The 22187-nt window shown below is 38.8% G+C and overlaps 1 protein-coding gene across 2 annotated transcripts in view; it reads right to left on the bottom strand.

Moving 5' to 3' along the window:
• Positions 1-22187, bottom strand: part of CACNA1H (calcium voltage-gated channel subunit alpha1 H) — a 2347924-nt gene that overhangs the window by 172232 nt on the left and 2153505 nt on the right. For both annotated transcript variants that reach the window (XM_044089567.1, XM_044089568.1), the window contains exon 26: positions 2750-2883. In XM_044089567.1, the coding sequence (XP_043945502.1) occupies positions 2750-2883 (134 nt within the window). The remainder of the gene's footprint in view (positions 1-2749; positions 2884-22187) is intronic.

Here is a 22187-nt window from a genome sequence, read left to right as displayed (position 1 = left end):
GTTACAATAGGCAGTCTCATGTAGGTGCCTGTGTCATTATGCAATACAACATTTTTGAATTAGAATAGAACTGATAAGTTGTCAAATGGGGACACTGTTAAGGGAGGATGACATTACCTACAAGTGCAGTGACCTTGGAGGATTCATGGCAACTTGCTGATGGCAACTGCAGTGAGCATATAATATTTGAATCATTTTTGACAAAACTACCTTTGGCAAACATCTGAGGAACATTTTTTGAAGGGGCAACCTCCCTGTACCATTTACATGGGGGGGGGGGCACTCCTACACTTATATAGACCAAGTCTAAGGTTAAACAGCAGTGGAGAATGAGGCAAACTACACTGCAGATGAAAATAGTTTCTGTGAATGAACTTCAGCCTTTTTACATTTGTCAAAACTACCTTTGGCTGATTAAAGACAACCAACCTTGCACCAGACTATAATGACAATCATTATTTAGGATATATAGCCAACTGCACGTGGGGCCTGGGAACACTTCTTTCCTGAGAAAACAAAAATCAGTGTTTGGACTGAACTGCTAAGTGTCCCTTCCACTCTGTAAAGGATGGAAAGATGGATAGTTGCTTTGGTTAATGTCTATCTTTAGTAGGTGTTATGGGACAAGATCAGCTTATTAAAATATATATTAATTTCAATTTCATTAATGATGCTATAATATGACTGTTAAAAAGCAAATATAATTTCTATGCAGAGCTTTGGAAAAATTCAACTTCATAATCTAGAGTTACTGCTGTGTCTCAACTGCATTCTTTTAATATGTAACAAGGAAAATGTAAGTGTTGTATAAAGTCGAGGCATGTTAGCTACTATAAAAGGAATTTGTTAGCCTGACTCCTCCAGGCTAGGAGTGCATTGTTGCTAGGGAACATTTGAAACATCCAAGGTCAGAAAACAAGACCCCTTGAAAGCGGGCGGGTCATGTATAGGAAGGTGTTCACGTGAAGTCTGAGGTAAAAATCACGAGATGAGGGCATTTGCAAGGTTTTCCATTTGATAGAGTCATTATAATGTAAGAAAACTGCATGATAAGTTTGATAAAAAAGATGTATAAAAATACTGATTTTCTCTGTCAAGTGAGACTGATTCACTAACTGCTATGAAGATTGTCTCCCAGCGCTGTAAATAAAACTTTGTTTGCACATCCTGAAGTGTTGTTCCTGATTGAAGGCATATAAGGTAAATTCTTAATGTTATTTATTTATGACTTTAACATAGGAAGATATGATGTATAGGCAGAAAGCTTTTCCACATTCATGCTAATTCAGATGCAGCTCATGTCCTTATTCATGGCACGATCACTAACCAGGCTTGGATCTTCATACATGGCACTCTCGCTAACCAAGCATAGGTCTTTCTGCATGACACTTTCACTGACCAGGCAGAGATCTTTATACATGAAACTTTAATTGACCAGGCATGGTTATACACTCTCGACAACCTGGCATGGGTCATTGTACATGACACTCTCAGTGACCACTCATGGGTCTTTTTACATGACACTATCATTAACTAGGCATGGGTCTTTGCACATAGCATTGTTGCTGAGTAGGCATAAGTCTTTATATATGGCAATGTCACTGACCAGGCATATGTCTTTGTACATGACACTTCCATTGATCAGGCATGGATCTTTGGATATAACACTATCACTGATTAGGCATGGGTCTTTGTATATGATACTGTCAATGATCAGTCATGGGTGTTTGCACACAACACCGTCATTGACCAAGCATGGGTCTTATACAACACACTGTCACTGATCAGGCATTGGTCTTTGTATAAGACACATCTGAAGCATGTGTGTTTGTACATAACACTTCTACTGATCAGGCATGGGTCTTTGTTATGACACTCCAATTGTCAAGGAACATGTGTTTGTGCAAGACTCACCATGTCATGTCTTTGTGCATGATGCTCTCACTGACCAAGCATATGTTTTTATATATTACATTACACTGACCAGGCATGGGCCTTTGTTATGACACTCTTACTGACCAGACATAAGTCTCTGTATATGACCCTGTCACTGACCAGGCATAAGTTTTTGTACATGGCATTTTTACTGAGCAGGCATGGGTCTTTGTGCATGACACTCTCACTGACCAGATATGTGTCCTTGTACAGGACGCTCTTAATGACCAGGCATGGGTTTTTGTACATGACACTCTCGCTGACCAGACATGTGTCCTTGTACAGGACGCTCTCACTGACCAGACGTGGGCCTTTGTACATGATGCTCTCATTGAAGAGATGTTAAGCTGCAAGTACAGGTTCTGATTAGTCTTCCTGCCATAGCTCTTTTGACAAGCTTATTAAATTAAATATGCCACACATAGCTTTTTACAGCATAATCATTGCACATGATGACCTCATCCTTGTCATAATCACTATGACATCACCAGATGTATAGTTTATACAGGGACAGGGAGTACAATACTTTTGGATAGTGCCATAAACAATGGTATTGCACTATCTTAGATGAAAATGAAAGAAGAAATGAGAAATATAGCAGTCCACATGGAACCCTGCTATATAAAAATGAAGTGCCAGAAATGTAAATAATGCATTGTATCTTCACAGTTCAAATGGTAAACCATAAAGAAATTTCCTGGGAAATTTTATGACAGTGAAACAGCTGGGACTGGCAGTCTGTAATGGTGTACTGTTCTCAACACAAGAAAATGTTTAAATAAAACATCAAACAAAAGCAGTATGTGACAGTTACCTCTTGCAATTCTCAGCACTCGCATGATACGAATGATGGTCGGATTGATAGGAAGTGAGGCATTAATTTCAATTTCTTCAAGTGTAATTCCCATTATTGATAGCAGCACTATAGCAAGGTCAAGCTGATTCCATCTGGAACACAAACATAAGGAAAAACATTTGGAAAGGATGTTATTAAATGACACAGATATAACTGTGACAGTAATACAAGAATGATGGTGAGTATCTGAAGTATGAATAATTCATAAGTATTTTGTTATGTTATTGAATCTTCTGTACCAGTGAAATAATGCCAGTAGTCAGCAATTCCATAGTGAATTATACTCTTCATGTTATGCTGTGTATTTATATAGAAATAAGGACTTGATAATAGCCTGTCTCTGTACTTCATTTGACTGTGTAAGTTGTCAAGGTTGCTTGCTACTATACAAACAGTTCTTTTAAGACTGGCCTAAATGAACCACTGTTTCCTCTGACTGACACATTTGGTAGATCTACTGCAAGTAAATCATTTTACCCTGATGTAGATCAGCCAGTCATGTACTAGCAGAGACACAAATCCGAATGTAATGAGAAGAAGCCATAACTCCATTTTTTCATAGTATGACAGAGCGCATTCCTCTCTACTCTGATACCATTAATGACTGCTAAAACAGTCTGAAAAGCAGCATGCGAACTTGGATTGATAGCTTGCAGTACAATGTACTCTTTGTAATGCCACTGACATAGATAACAACATATGTTTAAGAGGAAGTCACAACTACTACTAAATAAAATGTGGAAATAAAAAAAAAAATCAATGGACTATAAACATTTAAATGTATCCATTAATAAATGCAAATACCAATGCATCAATGCAGCATTTTGCCTTGCCAGTAACCTTACATGTGGCATCTAAAAATTTGCATGGAGTAGCAATTCATTCAAAATTGTAATAAATGACAACAAATACATTTGGTAAGGAAATAATTGCAAAGTATATGCATTTACTTTTCACGTGTCTGGGTCTGTGGTTACAGGTCTCATATGCGTAGAACAGAAGCCTGTGTCCACCTTAACGCACCTTTTCATGTACTCATCATTTCTTTTGCAAAAGATATTGAGATGTCATAAGTTGCAAAAAACAAAATCATTATTCCACTCATGACACGAAACATGAAAGAAAGGTTAGACCTGCATAAAAAGGGAAAGGAAAAGGAAGTTGCATTCAGCCAAGATTTGTGCTTACATGAATAAAAAAGGTTTTCATGCTACTTTTTCACCAAAAAAAAAAAAATGTGAAGCTTAAGTTATGGATTCATCAAATAAGATATGATCAAGTGATTGAATCTAAATCTGCTGAGAGCTGCTTCAATCTGCATGATTCTTGAAAAGGACAGAATTCACTGAAAAATTAAATTTCCTTTTGTGAAAAATCCCCTGTACTCTTCTTTATATCAGCCGTGACCTTGTTACACACAAGTGCTATTTCCCTGATTTAGTAAATTCATTGTCGTGTTGTCATCAAATCATATTAAGCAACATGTGACTCAGCTTGTGCCACTGTGTCAGAATGTTGCAGTGACTATCATATTAAAATCACACCATGCCACACTGTGATGAGGTACATTGTAGGGTCATGGTAGAATCACAAGAGAGCAGCAGTTAATCAAATGCTTAACTACAAAAGCAGCATACAAATCGATAGTGTGTATTCCCCATATTTAAGCATAGGATGAGGCTACAGAAATGGATGCTAAATTTGATAGGCTGTTAGGATTCAGCATGAGTTCAGAAGCTATTAGGAAAGACATAAAGACGCACAAAGCTAAAATTAATACCTGCTGTCACGTCTTTATATGCATCTGTGAGGAGCAAAGAAAAAATAATTTAATTACATCTTTTGTGTGCATGCATTGTGTGTGTGTGCGTGTATGTGTGTGTGTGTGTGTGTGTGTGTGCGTGTGTGTATGTGTGAGTGCGTGTGTGTGTGTGTGTGTGTGTGTGTGTGTGTGTGTGTGTGTGTACATGTGCATGTCTGTTTGCCTGTGCACATGAGACTTAGAGAGGTACAGTGGAAGGAAGATCATGTGACTGCTAATGTTTTCCATCTTTAATTTCATCAGTAGCTTGAATTCTTTGAAATATGACCTGTGTTATTTATTAAGTGCAAATAAATAGATTCAAATGCAGGCAATCAGCGCAGAGGAAAGAAAAATCCACTCTAGCGACGATATTTTACTTTTACCCGATAAGTGGCTGTGCCTGTGCTCCTGAAAATCATGTTCTGGAGACAATGTTTCAGCAGTAAATTTGGTTAATGGCCTATACTAGTATAGTGCTGGTGCTTAGGCGTCCTTAAAAGACTTTTTGTTAAGCCCCCCATGTTCTGTTAAAATACGGTCTCATCCTAGGAGAAATACTTAACAAGTTTATCTTTGTCCCAATTTCAGAGTGCAATTATGATGCTCGATGTGCTACATTAAGTATGACTTCTTGTGATGCATGATGATATTGCAAGAAAATGCACTCCGACTAAAAATAACAGTATATTTATTGTTTCCCTTTGGCAATAGTTATTCAAGTAAGATTTATGCAAAATGGTCGTCTTTTAGCCTTCAGACCCAATGATTAGTTATTTGGAATCAGCAAAAAGAAGATAAAGTAATGAGTTAATCCCAAGAACAGAGATATGAATATGCAAAATGTCTGAATATTTTAAAAGTGATGGCAACCACAGGTGGAGGGAGATAGGTATTGTTATGATGATATGAACTTGTGTTTCTTTGACATTGCTCAAGCCAGATAACCCGCAGAGCTATCACACAACAGGAGGGTAAAAGGAAGTGTCAGTAACTAGAACATGGAAGAAAGAAAAAGCTTAGAAGTGCACCATGGAAGGATATTTGACCTAGCTGTCATAAGCATGTATGCACAAATGCCCCATAGCCATTTTTTTGTTTTGTTTTAGTAATTCCCTCAATCTTCCCTGGCTGTCACATCACATTCAATGTTATTTGGTGATCATCTTGTTCAAACAGCATTTATTTCTAAGTTAACAGACTGCTTGCAAAAGCTGGTACAATTCAGCCATTATATGAAACTTTAAAAGTGGTCTGACAGAATGCTTTGCATACAAATTTGTGGACAAACAAAATTTAAGACAGCACATAAGGTCAAAATGTTACATCACTGAAAAATTAAAAAAAGACTAAAACCTGCAGACCTTTGTTACAGAAACTGCATTACATGCTTACGGGAAAAAAGGTAGGCCATTTTCACAGGTATATGCTACAATTTTCAAGTATGCTTGTTCTGAAGATTGGCTATAAAGAGAAATTCAGCACTGTTCACAGAGCTATGCCTGCCAAAAGGCAGAAGTCAGAGTCAATAACTTCAAGAACTCCTAATTTTATAAACCACTGCACATGGAGGATGATTGACAGCTCGCTGTATTATTTCACCAACTGAAGTGTGTCTTGTGTTAGCTACAGCTCTGAACAAGTGCACTACGGATCTTTTACCTTAAAGCAGTTGTGTGAACAAGTGAGCCCTGTTTTCTCAAATTGTATTACTGTGCGTTATACTGAAGGTGGAATAAAAAGTAGTGTACTTTCTACTGTATATCAAATTCACCTTGTGACTTGTCACTTCACATATCTAGATACTCGTAATGAAATGATTGTTTTGGGAAACACGTGCTTTAATGCGAGGTAATCTTATCTAGCTGTTAAGTCTTAATAAACACTCACCTCTGGTTTATTAACATAATGTGTGTGTGTCTGCAAGTATAACAACTACTTTCTGGTGCCTAAATTTCTTAGTCACACTGTGGAATCAATATTGGCTTTAGTTTAAACTTAAGTTTTCATTCCATGTTTTTCATGTTTTTATATGAAATTAATTATTTTATATATTTAATAAAAAACAGAGCTATTACATTGTTAGTAAATGTACAATGTATATGGAAATGAAGAAAGGTAAACTGGTGAATTGTTAGCAAAAGAAATGTTCTTTAATGGTAAACTTTTTGTTTGCAATGCAAATGATGTACATAAATGAAGCCTGAGTAACAGAATACAGTACAAAGTATAAAAAAAAAACACTGGCCCACACATGAATGCATTAACATTCTGTTACAATCTCAATTTTATGATACACTCACATTTGTGGAGCTGATTATGTGAGCTTGGGGAACTTTGGTTAGTTGTCCTGGTGGGTCTCCTACTACCCAGTGAAACAGACCTGCTCAAAGCCATATCAACTGCACAGAACTAGTCGCTCAGGTATATATGTATATGTATAATCCCTGGTACTCACTGACAGTATGCAACCCTGTACGAGTGTACGTGTGCTGTATGCTACATGTGTGGTCTGCTAGGTTGGTAAGAGTGGCATCTCTGAAGAGGAATACATCACCTGTGCAGACAGGTTCAGAAGGGGAACAAGAGAATCACACATAGTGGTCAACATCTGGAGAAGATCACATGCACCCCTGTTATCACTACTCCCCTGCACACAGGTAGGTCTGGCCTTGGGTGAATGTCATGCTAAGGAAATGGCTCCATAGCAGCCTCCCACTGTCCACTTGTGCCCACATTATACAGCACATGTTGCCTCCCCATACCTCCTAGATTACTTTTTAGTTTCCTTTTTTCACATTTTGTTTTACTCTACAGATTATTTCCTGTGTCTTTTCATTGTACCCTAACTGGCCAAGACTGCACGGTATAACTGAGGAGAAAATTACTGAATTAAGCTGAGAGTCTGGTGTGTCATTAAGCCTCCTGAAGCAATGGAGGATGTTGGGTAATCTGCTGGCAGGTTGCCCTCAGTCGGCCTGAATAATAAAGTCTTGGGTCCTGCGTCAGTTGCTGTCTCCTCTTCCATGACGTCAGGTCATCAGGGGTATAAAACATGTAGCCGATGCCATTTTATTCAGTCTTTCTTGCTGCACAGTGCTCGAAGCAGAAGCAGTTCGCAAGTGCCAGTCAGCTGACTCCTGAAATTCTCGTTTTCAAGTTTCAGAACCGAAGTTTTCAAACTAAAGCTAAGTACTCCGTTGGGGAAACCTTTTCTTGCTCCTTACCAATGTCAGTAAAAGTTAATAATTGCATTACTTGTGGAAAGCAAATACCTCATAAGGATTTTGATTTGTACGGTATTCCTTGCCTAGGCCCAGATCACAACGTGCCTTGCTGTCGGTTTTGTGCTAGATTTAACCAACGCACTATTAAGCGTCGGAATATTTTTACTTCAAAATATTTTGGTGCAAGATTTAGTTATCCTGAAATGTTGTCGGTTAGCAATCAGACTACCGGAGTTCATAAAAAACACAAAGAAAAAGACATAGACAGACCATTGAGGTCAAAACTGATGACGAAGCTTGTCTTAAGCCAGTCGCTGGTTCGCGGTACTCAAGTGAGGCGCCTTCGCAGCCCCTGATACCCGCTACTTTTGAGTCGTAGGCCTCTACCGAGACCCATTCGGAGTCCGATATGCTGCAAGATTCTCAGAGTATTGAACCCGTGGATGTCTCTTTCTTTGATAGGTCCAGAGCTGCTGAGCAGGCACCGACTTCTGACGGTATTTTCAAGCCTCAACATTTTTATATTAAACCGATGCCAGCAACAAAAACAAGGTAAAAAACAACTTCTATGTCTAAAAAACTGACACATGAGCCACGTACTCAGGCCCCTATGCCTAAAAAGCAGATGATCAAAATGGCTGAGGATTTAATTACCTTGATCAGGGGTTTCCAACCCCCCTGCTAAGAGGCCTAGGCAAGGCACTGATTATGAATCTTCAGATCAGGTTCCCATTTCTTCTGTTTCCTCTTCTGATCAGGAATTTTCTATTCCACCCTATGAGGATTCTGATGCAGAGGAATCCATCCCATCTGCATCTCCTCCTGAGGATTACTCTTTTGGAGAGACCTTGCATACTTTAAGGGAACATTTTCACTGGGAGAGTCAGGACTTCTCTGAATCAAAAAAGAGGCTTAGGGATTTCCTTCTTTTTCTTCAGCATAGGCCTTTGGCAATACCTCCTGTATTAGACATTGTTGATGATGTGTTCTCGGACTCAAGCATGGCTCCTGATTCCCTGCCTCTGGCTCTTAGTAATCCAGACAGATATTACAGGGTTCCTGATTCCCACAAATGTATTTTCAAAAATCCTGCTGCTGACCCTGAAACTATTTCTCAGGGTCCCAAAGGTGTAAAGGCCTCTACAGCCAAAAATCCTACCCCTTCTGATAGAGATTCCAGGGCGCTGGATAGATAGGTTAAGAAGGTTTATACATCTGCAGCCTTGGCAATCAGGGCTTTAAACTGCCAGTTTCATATGCTTATCTATCAACAGCATGTTATGGGCTTACTGAAAAAGAAAATTATGTTGATTTCTGATTGTGTGGAAAATAAAGAGTTACAGGAATTATTGCATTCATTAGAACAGGTTGGAAAGCATACTTTGCAATGTGGTTTTGATTCCTTGGAGGCCTCTTGTAGGGCCGCCATTACTGGATCTGTGATTAGAAGGCATGCCTGGCTCAAGAAGTAAAATCTGCCTGATCATGTTAAAGCTAAATTGTTGGATGCCCCTTTGCAGCATGATACTCTGTTTGGCAATAAGGCAGAAGAGGTTTTAAAGAAAATAGAAGACAAAGCTAAATCTATGCAGACTTTAAAAGATTTCTTGCAAGTGCAGCCACCCAGGTTCAGTAGGCACCGGCCTACTAAAAATTGGTCCTTTCCTGTGTCCAACAGAGCCACTCAGGGCAAATCCAGGTGCTCAAAAGGCTTCCGATACCAATCACAGGGTTCTTACAGGTCAAAGCAAGGAGGTGCCTCCACCTCCAAATCTGGAGGAAACAAAGCACAACCCTACAGTAAGCAGTCTCAATGACTTTCCTCTACCATCACCAAGCACTTATCTTTTGGCAGCCCCCTTTGGGGGAAAACTAGCACTTCATGCTCAAAAATGGCAGTTAATTACCCAGGACAAGTGGGTATTAAACATAGTATCCCAGGGGTACAGATTTAATTTCCATACTTTACCAATTCCAAATGGATGGCCGGATCTGCCACAAAACCAGAAGGCAGAAGCCCAGAAACAAGTCAGGTCCCTCATGGATATGGGGGCTATTCTAACGGTACCAGAAAAGGAAAAAGGACAAGGTTTTTATTCAAAACTTTTCATGGTACCCAGAGAAAATAATTCATGGCATCCGATACTGGACTTACCGATTTTGAACACGTTCCTGGACATTCCAAAATTCAAAATGCTGACTTTACAACAGCTACTACCTATGCTAGGCAGGAATGCTTGGTTAGTAACTCTAGACTTAAAAGAGGCATATCTGCATATCCCAATAAGGGAATCATGCAGAAGATACCTCTGCTTCAAAGCAGGTTTTTTTGCATTACCAATTCTCTGCACTGCCCTTTGGCTTATCTACTGTGCCTAGGGTCTTTACAAAGTGCCTGGCATCAGTAATTGCATTCTGCAGACAAAGAAGCATTCACATTTATCCTTACCTGGATGATTGTCTCATTCAAGCAGAGGACAAGGACACTCTTCTTCAACATCTGGCATTTGTAAAAAGGCTTCTAGCATGCCTAGGGTACATCATAAATGAAAAGAAATCACAACTGGTACCCTCACAAATAATTACATTCCTGGGTGCAAGCTTGAATACAACTGCCCAGATGGCTTACCTCATGCCAGACAAAGGCAACTGACAACATACTTCAAACAACTGGCAACAAAAACACAGTTATCTGCAAGACAAATTCTGCAGGCTTTGGGGTTCATGGCATCCTGCATTCTACTAATTCCATATGCAAGACTGCATATGAGGAAACTTCAGTGGTACCTAAAAGGTTTATGGAGTCAACATTGTCACAGCCTGGAAACAATGATTCCTCTTATTCCCTGCCTACAAGAGTTCCTTTGGTGGGCAGAGACATGTCAGCAAAACAAGGGACTGTCATTCACTCTACCCCCTGCCACCCAAAGCCTAACTACAGACGCATCAGATTATGCTTGGGGGGCCCACCTGGCAGGGAGATGCATTCAGGGCAAATGGAGCCCAAACCAAATGCATCTGCATATCAACCAGAAAGAGATGCTAGCTGTTCAGAATGCTCTGACAGCCTTCAAGGACTTACTTCATCCAGGACAACTACTGATAAAGACGGACAACACTACAGTTATGTGGTACATAAACAAGCAGGGGGGGGTACACATTCCTACCCCGTTTGCAGACTAGCCATGGCTTTGTGGAACACAGCCTTGACTTACCAAATACACCTTCAAGCTCAGTTCCTGCCAGGAAAGCAAAATACTCTGGCAGATGACCTAAGCAGAAATCTTATGGACCCACACAAATGGAAACTGGATCCGCAAATCTTCAGCATGTTAACACAGAAATGGGGATGCCCAGACATAGATCTATTTGCCTCTCCCCAAAATTATCAGTTGGATAAATTCTGCACAAGAACTCATCATAAAAAAGCATGGAAAGTGGATGCTCTATCCTTCAGTTGGAAAAACCTATCAGTCTATGCCTTTCCCCCTCTGCCTCTACTCTCCAAGGTCTTACTGAAAGTCAGACAGGAAAAACCAAAAATGATACTAATTGCTCTGGACTGGCCCCGCCAGCACTGGTACCCGCTTCTAAGGTATTTGTCTCACCTTCCTCCATGGTACTTGCCTCAAAAACCTCATCTACTGTCTAAGCAGAACTATCACATTTTGCACACTCAGCTCCAAACTCTGAATCTTGCAGCATAGCTAATCAACTAATTATTCAAACAACACCTCTCAGTAAATCTGTGATGGATGTCATTTTGGAAGCCAGAAGGCCTAGTACTAGAAAATCTTATGCTGATAAATGGAAGAGATTCTATGCTTGGAATCAAGCACAAGGAATAGACACAGCAAAGCCCAATATTCCACAGATTTTACAATATTTGACTGAGATGCTTGACAAAGGCCTATTTTTTTCTTCAATAAAAATCCATCCATCTGCCATCTCGGCTCATTACAACACAGAGCCTCCCCTCTTTTCTCATCCTCTGCTTAAACAGTATCTTAGAGGGGATAAAAATTTAAAGCCTCCCAGAAGAGCACCAACTCCTGCATGGGACCTCAATTTTGTGCTGGAAAAACTCACCTTGCCTCCTTTTGAATAAGCAACTACAGCAGATATAACATTTGTATCTTGGAAAACAGCTTTTCTTTTGGCAGTCACTTCAGCAAGAAGGGTTTCAGAACTACAGGCTCTCATGGCAGTAGAGCCTTTTATTATATTTTACCCAGACAGGGTGTCCCTCAGGACCAGTCCTTCTTTTATGCCTAAGGTGGTATCCAGTGTGGCTCTTAACCATACCATTCACCCCAACATTTTACCCAAATCCGCAGAATTAGGGGGAGTGGATTTTGCATTCATTGGATGTACACAGACAACTAAGATTCTACCTAAATAGGACCAAATCTCTAAGAAAGTCTGAGCAACTACTGGTAGTATTTGCTGCAGGGTCAGAGAGGAAGGCTATGTCAAAGCAGACAATTTCTAAATGGATAAGCCACTGCATTCATTTCTGCTATTTACACCATGGTAAACCAGTGCCCAAGGTGATCAGATCACATTCCACCAGGGCTGCCTCTACTTCAGCAGCTTTTCTCAGAGGGGTTCCAACCAAAGACATTCTAGAAGCTGCTACTTGGAGCTCTGTTCATACCTTCACAAAGTATTATCATTTACCTCTCTTCTCCTCCAAATCCAGGGCAGGCTTTGCCACTGCAGTCCTGCAGGGCCTTATAGCCACTCCTAATGCTGTTTAGTTCCATCCTCCCATCCATAGCTTTGGGATTCTACCCAAATGTAATGACTACAACAGTGAAACACGAAGAACATAGTACAGTTGTGTACACTTACCATAAATGTAGATGTTCGAGTGTATTCACTGTTGCAGTCTGGGTTACCCACCCGCCATCCCCCTTTCTATACCTTTTCTTTCCTTCACTATAATCAAAAGCCTTTGTAGTGTATTTGCTTTTAGTTGAAGGTAAAGTTTATGTTTCTAAAAGTGTATTTATATATTTCCTGTTTACTTATATATATATTTTTGCTCCCCATTTGGGGGTCACCGGACATCTGGGGCAAGAAAAACTGAATAAAATGGCATTGGCTGCATGTTTTATACCCCTGCCGACCTGAGATCATAGAAGAGGAGACAGCAACCGATGCAGGACCCAAGACTTTGTTATTCAGGCCGACCGAGGGCAACCTGGCAGCAGATTACCCAAATGTAATGACTGCAACAGTGAATACACTCGAACATCTACATTTATGGTAAGTGTACACAACTGTACCTTATAGATGCTCTGAGATGCATTTTAAAGCTTTCTTTTTTATTTTAATAAAGTTTGCACCCAATGATGATCGAAGATAAATCATGATAGAGGAAATAAATTATATCTTACTCTTTTACTTTGCTTTTTTTTTCTTTTTTTTCCCTTTTTTGGCATCATTTTAACACATCATAACTGGCCAAATCTGCACTATAGTAACTGTGGAGAAATAACTGAATTAAAACAGAAGATGATAGGCCACCAGAAGGCAGCGGGTTATTAATGCTGCCAGATGCATTTAATAACATTTTTTTAACCTTTTTGTGGAATGATACCCTTAACAGAAATCATGATGAAGGAAAGAACTTCAGTCTGTTTTCTTTCAAGGAAGAAATAAGTTGTGTTCAAGTCTTAGTATTCGATGCTGATAAAACACTAGCTCATAATAAACTATGAAGACACATGGTTGCATGGATAGAAACAACATATCAGGGAACAATGCCTTCCACACCCCCACCCCCACCCCCAAAAAATGTTAGATTGGAATGAAAGTGAAGTTACAAATAGGTAAGGATCATATTTCAAATTCATGCTGGCAAATGCACGCACAGCATTCTTCTTCACCCCTACCCTGAAAAGACAGTTGCATTCTGTGTACCTCTCTGATGTCAGGCTGAGACCAAACTAGACACAGTAACACATTTCAACCTGTTGTTGTCAGAAATTTCCCCTCAGCTGTGTCAGAAAAATCACCCAGCATGTTGGATCTTGAACCCAGGCTAACACAGTACCCTCCTAGCTATGGGGTCTATATCACATTGTTGAACTCTTAAAAGTTCAAACGTCATATGGTCGACACCATATGATTGAACTTGTAAACGTTCGAATATTTCAACAGAGATCTCTGTAAAGTGTGGAATGGGAAGATTTCCCTTTTCTGCACTGTAGTGCGATCTTAGGGTTGGAATATTTAAAGAGTGGGAGGTGTGGGGGGCACACAGGTAGGTTTTTTCTTTGGTTTATTTTTATTTTTTTACATTTTCAAACTTTTAAAAGTTCGATCATATGGTGTCGATCATATGACGTTCAACCTTTTAAAAGTTTGATTATGTAATATAGATGCTAGCTATGTATGTTAGTCTTTTGTAACTTCCTATATCAAGTTTATTTCTATTTCCAATATTAAAGTGTTTAGTGGCATGCACAGTTAAAAAGATGCTAGCTTAATTCACCCAATCTTTTCATTGTGCTCTTGCACCTTACAGCTGCGCTTACTATCATATCTAACATATAGGTTCAGAGGTTCATAGATTAGTACTAAGCTAACTGCCCTTGCAAGCCATTTTAAGTCTAACCAATTATCCCTTGTGAGACTCAAACCCTGCACCTTGTGTTTGTAAGGCAAACACCTTAACCATTAGTCCACCCTCCCAATATTGTGCTAATCTTCTATGGCCCCATACTAATTTCTTTTAATATTACAGCTAACTACTAAAACACTGCTCCCTAGTTTCTAACAGGTTTAAACAGTACAAAACTATAACATACAGAAGGCCGCTAACCATTTGAATCAATAACACTGACCTGTGCTTTACTAATAACTGATAGTTTCTCTTGAGTCTTCCAGTTCCCAGGTCGTTCCTGCTCCATTACCCCTCACTATACTCAGGTTCACTCTGCTTCCCTGCCCTACCCCCAAATTCCACCTACCCCCTCTACCTCTGAACTTATACCCAAATAACTACTCCCCTCTTCACTCTCTACCAATCATATCACCAAACATCCTCCAGACCCACCTCTTCCACCAACACACCCACTCCATGTCTAACACCCGCATGACATAGAGCACTCACTGACACCCTCTACATCCATCATTATTATAATACATAACTATAACCCCACACACCACACACTTTTTGACTTCATCCATCCTTATTCTAGCATACCTGTTATTACTCCACACACTGTTCTAACATATTCCTATTATACCAGACACTACTTCTTACTCCCCCAACACAACAACTACCTAAGCACCACAAACCTCCAATCAAACTCCAAACCAACAATCTCTACACCCTCAATACAATCAACCTATTTACCTTACTTACATTCCGAATACATTCTCCAAGTACTACTTCTATTCCACATCATTAATCTCTTACAATAATAACTCACACTTCTCTACCAGATCTATATCACACCTTCTCCACCTTACCAATGACATCTCTTTGTAAAACTTTGCTTATTCTATCCCTAAACATTTTCATTACTGCCCCACTAGCATTCCCCTACTACCTAACCTCTTGTCACACACAGCTACACAATCATTTACACCATTCAACACATACAATCTCACAGCTCCACCCAACAGCAAGTAATCTTACAATTGCTCCCAACCTATATAACACAGCCTACATGGCTTTCTTTATGAATACATTTCTTCAATCTATTCCAAAATCTCAAACCTCACATAAGCACAACAAATTCCTATACAAACTCACCAAAAGGGGTCTATATTAGAACACCGAATGTTCAAAATTTCGAGTGTTCTAATATTGAACCCTATGAATTTTAAATTTAAAACATTGAACATGCAGAACACCAAATTTTTTCCGAGGGAAAAAATGTGCTGTTCCAAAACACATACACACAACACAAGCACACCAAATAAACAGCAATACACACACATACACCTAAACTCTTACACCTAACCCTACACTAAACTATACATACACCACTAACTATCCACTTACCTTAACCCTAACCCAAAGGTCCATTACTATCGCACAGTCACCTCACCCGCGCCCTAACCCTAACTCACCTACTCCACCCTAACCCTCAGGTCCACACAATCGCACACTTACCTGACCCGCGCCCTAACCATAACTCACCTAACCTGCCCTAACCCTCATGTCCACACAATCGCACACTTACCTGAACCCAACCCGTAACTTTCCACCACAGCACTGAAAATACCGAAGCAACAGAAACAGGCAACCAAATTCTTTCCCTAGGAAAAAATTTGGTTTTCTGTTTCTTTGATATTTTTTCTCTGAAAATGGCTTGATATTAGAACACTCGAAATTTTGAACGTTCTGTGTTCTAATATAGACCCACCAAAACTGTACTACATTTCTCCACATTGCTAAAGCTCTCTGGGATATATACCCAAATCCAGGTCCCATAAATACTCAGCAAAAAATAATACTCTCTCGACTACATCACCTATAACTAGGACAACAACCTCTCCCAGTAGCTCTAACTTACTGCTCATCAATAAGAATTGCAGAAGCATCGTAAACAAAAATACACAAACTGATGAACTGCATGTCAGCCTATCTCTCTACTCCCCAGATGTTATAGTCCTTACAGAAACCTGGTTAAAACCTCATATGACTGACAATGAAATTCTCCCAGGATATAATTTTCATAGCTGTGACAGAAATGACAAACGGGAAGGAGGTGTAGCCCTACTATATAAGTAAAACATAAAAAAACTTATGGAACCAACCATGCTTGATTTCAATAGTACTGTTTACCAAAGTAGAACTAAACGAAAGCAGACATCTAACCATAATAGGTACCTGCATTCCACCAGGCAATAATTCCACTTTAATTGAAGACTTTCTACACTGGATATCAATAACTTTCCAACAAGAAACAATAATAATACTGACTGGCATTACTACAACTCTGACAACCCCTCAAGTTATTTCAACATATATGGTGTCACCCAAGTTATCAAAGCCACAACAAGAGGAGACAATAGTAACCAACAGAAGGTCATTTTTAGATTGGAGTCTAATAAACCTACCAATACCTACCAATCAGGTTGCCTTCCCAATCCCATTAGTGATCCTCTCCCAGCATACTTAATCAGACATCATCTCCACCCCCAGAGAAATACTATCTATTACAATATTCACAGCAAAAAAAAAACTTCAGTTTCCAAAACAAGCTAGAGAACATTGCATTAATTGGAAGCTCAACATGAGATGTTGTTTTACAACTGTGATACTGCACATTTGAATGGATTACATCACCATGGTTTTAATAGGGCGATGTGTCTTCTAAAAGGGAATGAAAGTGTTGGGAGAGTCCACTAAAACTGTGCAGCTACACAGCACATCTGTAGTTGAAGACATTTGTATGCATCATGAGAGATAAACACACTGACAGTAGTCACAGACCGCTGGATTTGAAGCACTTACCCATCTCAATACACAATCTAGAGAAAACAGTATCAACAGGAAGTACCCAGGAGAAGTTGGATTTCAATAATGAGAAAGTGCACATTTGAATGGATGATAGTGTTATATTGCACAGAATGTGGTTTGAATAAAAATGCAAACAAGCAAAAAAACAAGTTCCTGCAGTAATTGAGGTCTGATATTAATTCTATGAACCACAGCACAAGTTCAAACCAAGAATCGCTCATAGCTTGTAAAACCTTTAATAAAACTACATGTACAGGACTTAGCGTACAAATGTGCAGAGCATAGAGCTTTCAGGTACAACACATATATGTCTTTGCACTAAAGAATGGTTGTACCCGAAAGCTGTATGCTGTGTACATTTGTATTTTAGGTAATGTATATGTAATTTTATTAAAGGTTTACAAGCTACGAGCATTTCTTGGTTTGAATAAAAATGCAACAGATTGATATGGGAGTAGTCCACAGGGTAAATATGTCACATAGGTGGAAGCCTACACAATAGAACTTTTGATGCAGCAAATTCAACATGGCAGTACAGATACATGAAAACATAGCATTGATACAATGATGGATTTGACCCACTTACCTATCTAGTTACACAATCTAGAGAACATGGCTTCAAACGTAAGAGTCACAGGAGAAGTCTGACTTCTAAGGGTAGGGAGTGCACTTTAGACAGCGGGACCTCATCAGTGTGCTGCAGAGATGATGTTTTTGATAAAAGTGGCATTAGGTGAGGAGGCAGTCTTCTCTCAGTGTAAATGTTTCACCTCACTGGAAATAGATACAGCACTTCTGTCAATGAAGTTCCATTTCACTGAAACTTCAGACACACTCACAAAAGCAAGTTTAGCACTGTTGGATTTAGTCCTCCTGCCTATCTAGTTACATAATCTAGAAGACACTATATGAATTGCAAATGCCACAGGACAACACTGACTTCTAAGGTGGGGACTGCACTTTTGACAGGATGACCTCATCAGTGTGCTTCAGAGAAGATGTTTGTTGTAAAAGTGGGATAAAGTGCAGGGGGACCTTAATCCAAAGTTAAAATTTTCCTGTGCGTAGAAGTGGACACATCACATTTGTTGTTGGAATTTTAGTTACATAACACTAACTTTTCTCCCCACAACATACATAAGTTAATCACTGTCAGATTCAAACTACCTAACCACCTTCCTAGCTAGTTACACAATTTTGAATTCACAGTATGAACTGCAAGCACCACAGGATAAGTCTGAGTTTAAAGTTGTGAAAATGCACACTTTTAAGTATTAACACATCAGCATTTTGAAGAGCAGCTGGTATGTATCACAGGTTTGGCAGAAAATGCATGTATCTGGATAGGCCGACATAACAGCAATGTGCTTGGAATTACACACTCTTCTGATAACATCTGTATTCATGTACATTGTGTTACTGTGAGTGGCTTGTACCTGTTTCACACTATAGTGTTTCATCACATACATACATACATACATACATACCAATATTTCAGGCACTGGCAATAATGCTCTTTGAGCCAGCCACTATACCAAAACAGTCATTCCTATAATGTGTCCAGGTTGCTCTTAAAATTATCTAAACTAATGTTTGCTTTAATGTAATTTGGTAGTCTATTCTATGCAGCCGCTGATCTGTCAGAGAATCAATTAGTACACTTCTCATTCCTACAGAATCTTCTACATAGGTTGTCTGATGATTCTCTACTACTTTTTAATAACTCCAAACATCCCCAAAGGTAGCTGTCTCTAAATGCCCTATACACTAGAATAAGGTCTCCTGTAAAATGAAACACTGTATAAGTTAAAATATTTAGTCTTTCATAATAACTTAAATTTTTACATCCATGTGTCCTTGGTATATTTCCACTGTACTCATTCCAGTTTACTCATGCTTGTTTTCTTATAAGGTTTACATATTGTTATATCATACTCAAGTCTGGGTCTAATGTAACTAAAACAATGATTTCATCATTTCTGATTTTCTAGACTTTAAATTGCTTTTTATACAACCTGTATAACTATCATTAACCAGTTGGTTGACATGATTAGAAAAACTCTAAAGCTGGATCTACCCATATACCCAGGTCCTTAAAATTAATCGAAAGTTGCAGTCGCTATGTGCTCTATTAAATATTCACCTTTCACTGCAGGTCTCCTAAATATCATATACTTAATTTTTAATGTATTTATCAGTATATTATTCTCCAGTGCCCAAATGGTCAATTTATTTAAGTTCTTTTGCAGATAAGCCCTATCTGTAACACATGCAATTAGTTTACCCATTTTCAATTCATCTGCATGCAGACTCTAGAACATGTCATATGAAAACGATACCACTAATAAATACGATCTAAGCAAGTATGGGCCTAGGACAGGGCCCTGCGGAACGCCCTGATTATAACCTTGAATTTCACTTATCCAAATGCTGTAAGATACTTGCCATGCCCTAGTTGTAAAATATGCAGGTATCTATTCTATCAAGAGTGCATCAACACTTAGTTGTTTTAATTTATTGATCAGTGTTTTTGTGTATGACCCTATTGAATGCTGAAGTTAAATATGTATAAATTATATCAAAGCACATTTTTTTATTTATAGCTGTTATTATATTGTTATAGAGCATCATGTTACAGGTGATAGTAGATCTATTTTCAACATATGCATGAAGATATATAGTTTCAAGTCCCAGTCTTTCCAGTTCTGACAATTTATCCAATATAACCATCTCCATTATTTTTCCACTATTGGAAACTGAACTTATGTGTCTGTATGACTCTAGGTTTGTCCTACTTCCCTTTTCAAGATTATAGCAGTGTACTTTACAAAGATTATAAAATTGTGAGTATTCAATAAAAGTATATTTTTTTATAGAATACTTCAAGAGAATTTATAAAGGCACTAAAATGTAAGCTGATTAATAAGCTCTCCAGCCAATAAAACATCTATGTGCAGGAATGTCTACTGTGTTTCCCCAATCTACACAGACCAAGCTACCACCCACTGCCACTAGATGCAAAATACACTGTCCGTTTGATGTAAAAACACAGAAAAGAGCTTGCTAGAGTGTAAAAATACACTACTTTATCCAATAGCTAACTAGATGATAATTTCAGAGCAAGTAAATTAGCGGAACAGAATAAAATAATATAGGGAAAGGCAAATAAATAATTCAAGATATAAACTGCAGTATAGAAAGGGAGGAGCGTTTAAAGCTCAATTTACAATAAGGGTGCATAGCTTAAAATCACCAAGTTTAAAAAACAGATCAAGGAAGGGGAGGGTGGGTGAGGCAAAATAACCAGGAGGGAGTCACCAAGAGTGCTTGCAGCTTTTACAGGCCTTGATCATTATCAGAAAAGAGAAAGACACAGACATTCTCTGTGTATTTAAAGTATCACTCAAGAAACAAAATAACCAATGAAACAAAAACATGTGAAATGTGCAGTCTAAGTAATTTTAGTGTCTATATTCCACACAGAACAAAAACACCAGGCCAAGTACATTTCATAGTAAAAATGGAGCAAGTAAAACCAAAAGCAGTTTTATCAGTTTAAGCAGCTTTAAGACAAAAAAATATAAATTTACTTTTCTCTTTCAGCAAGGAATCACCAACATTGCTTGTAGTTTTTGCAGGCCTTGAGTCAGCTTAATACATATGTTCCACTGTCTCACAATAGTACCATCAGTCTGTATTTGTATAGCACAGTACAAAGTGATAATACAGAAGAGGGAATAAATACAGTAGACATATGGAGACAGGGACAGAGACAGACAAAGAATGCTCTATTTTTCTGGTCCATTTTTAACATCTTTGTGGTGTGCTACTGTTATGTTTCCCTAAGCAGTCTGTCATACTATGTACAAGTGTTTCCAATAGGGAGCGAGCAGGAGATAAAAAGCAGATACATGTTGAAGTTGTGAGCAGGATACTTGTGGGCAAATAAGATATGTAGACAATGCTAACATAAATAATACTAATATAAATAAAATATTACATATGATGTTCACATTTTTCTGCATTTGATCCCTTGACTGACATTATGCCAAAAACGTTTTAGACATGAATTATGTCGACATACACAGGAAATGTTACTTCACAACTATAATTTTACAGGCTTGAAGTGACAGTCACAAATAGTGAGGCAAGGGAAAATGTAGACATGAGGCTTTATCAAGGTGATAATAATTTTAACATGAAACAAGGTGTACATTACAGCCAGCAGCATAATAAATTATCTGCTGCAGAAGAGAGATGAGTTATGTTAAGGTGTGTGTCATGTTATACACATTTGTCATGAAGCCAGGAATGTTTGGGCAGCATGCTTTCTAACAATATTTGCAAATGAAACATCATAAATGGTATACATTCAACTCTGCAGTCTGTTCAAGGGAAGCTGCCTCCTGACAGTGAGGCTAAGTACAGTAGCACAAAGGACACCACAGTAATGCAGCCAAAGGCAGAAACTCACAAAAGTTTGCCATAAGCTGTGTGCTGTAATTTTCCGTAAGTTACAGGTGCTGCTTAGCACCAGGCATTGAGCAAATGTTGCGGAGAAGACTGATGACACAGAAAGTGGTATGGTAGAGACATAGAAATGAGGCTGTGGTGGCAGGAAGCAAGTAGGTTAAGACAAAAGCAGGATTATCGTGGCTCAATACAATATGTAGGCAACCGCTGCACATAAAATAGACATAAAAAACAGTCAATAACAATTTGACCGCTCTGGATTAGAAATCTTGACTTGTCCTTCAACTTTTCCCAATTGTGGGTCACCACAGTGGATCAATGGTCCACTTATGATTGGCAATGGATTTTTACGGTGCTGAGTTGCCAGCCCAGTGCCCAACCTTTAAAGAAGGCACACCCATTCACGCA

The sequence above is a fragment of the Protopterus annectens genome, chromosome 12.part0 (assembly GCF_019279795.1).
Source record: "Protopterus annectens isolate FY-2018-M chromosome 12.part0, PAN1.0, whole genome shotgun sequence".
NCBI lineage: Eukaryota > Metazoa > Chordata > Ceratodontiformes > Protopteridae > Protopterus > Protopterus annectens.
This window is presented reverse-complemented; position numbering and strand designations above follow the sequence as displayed.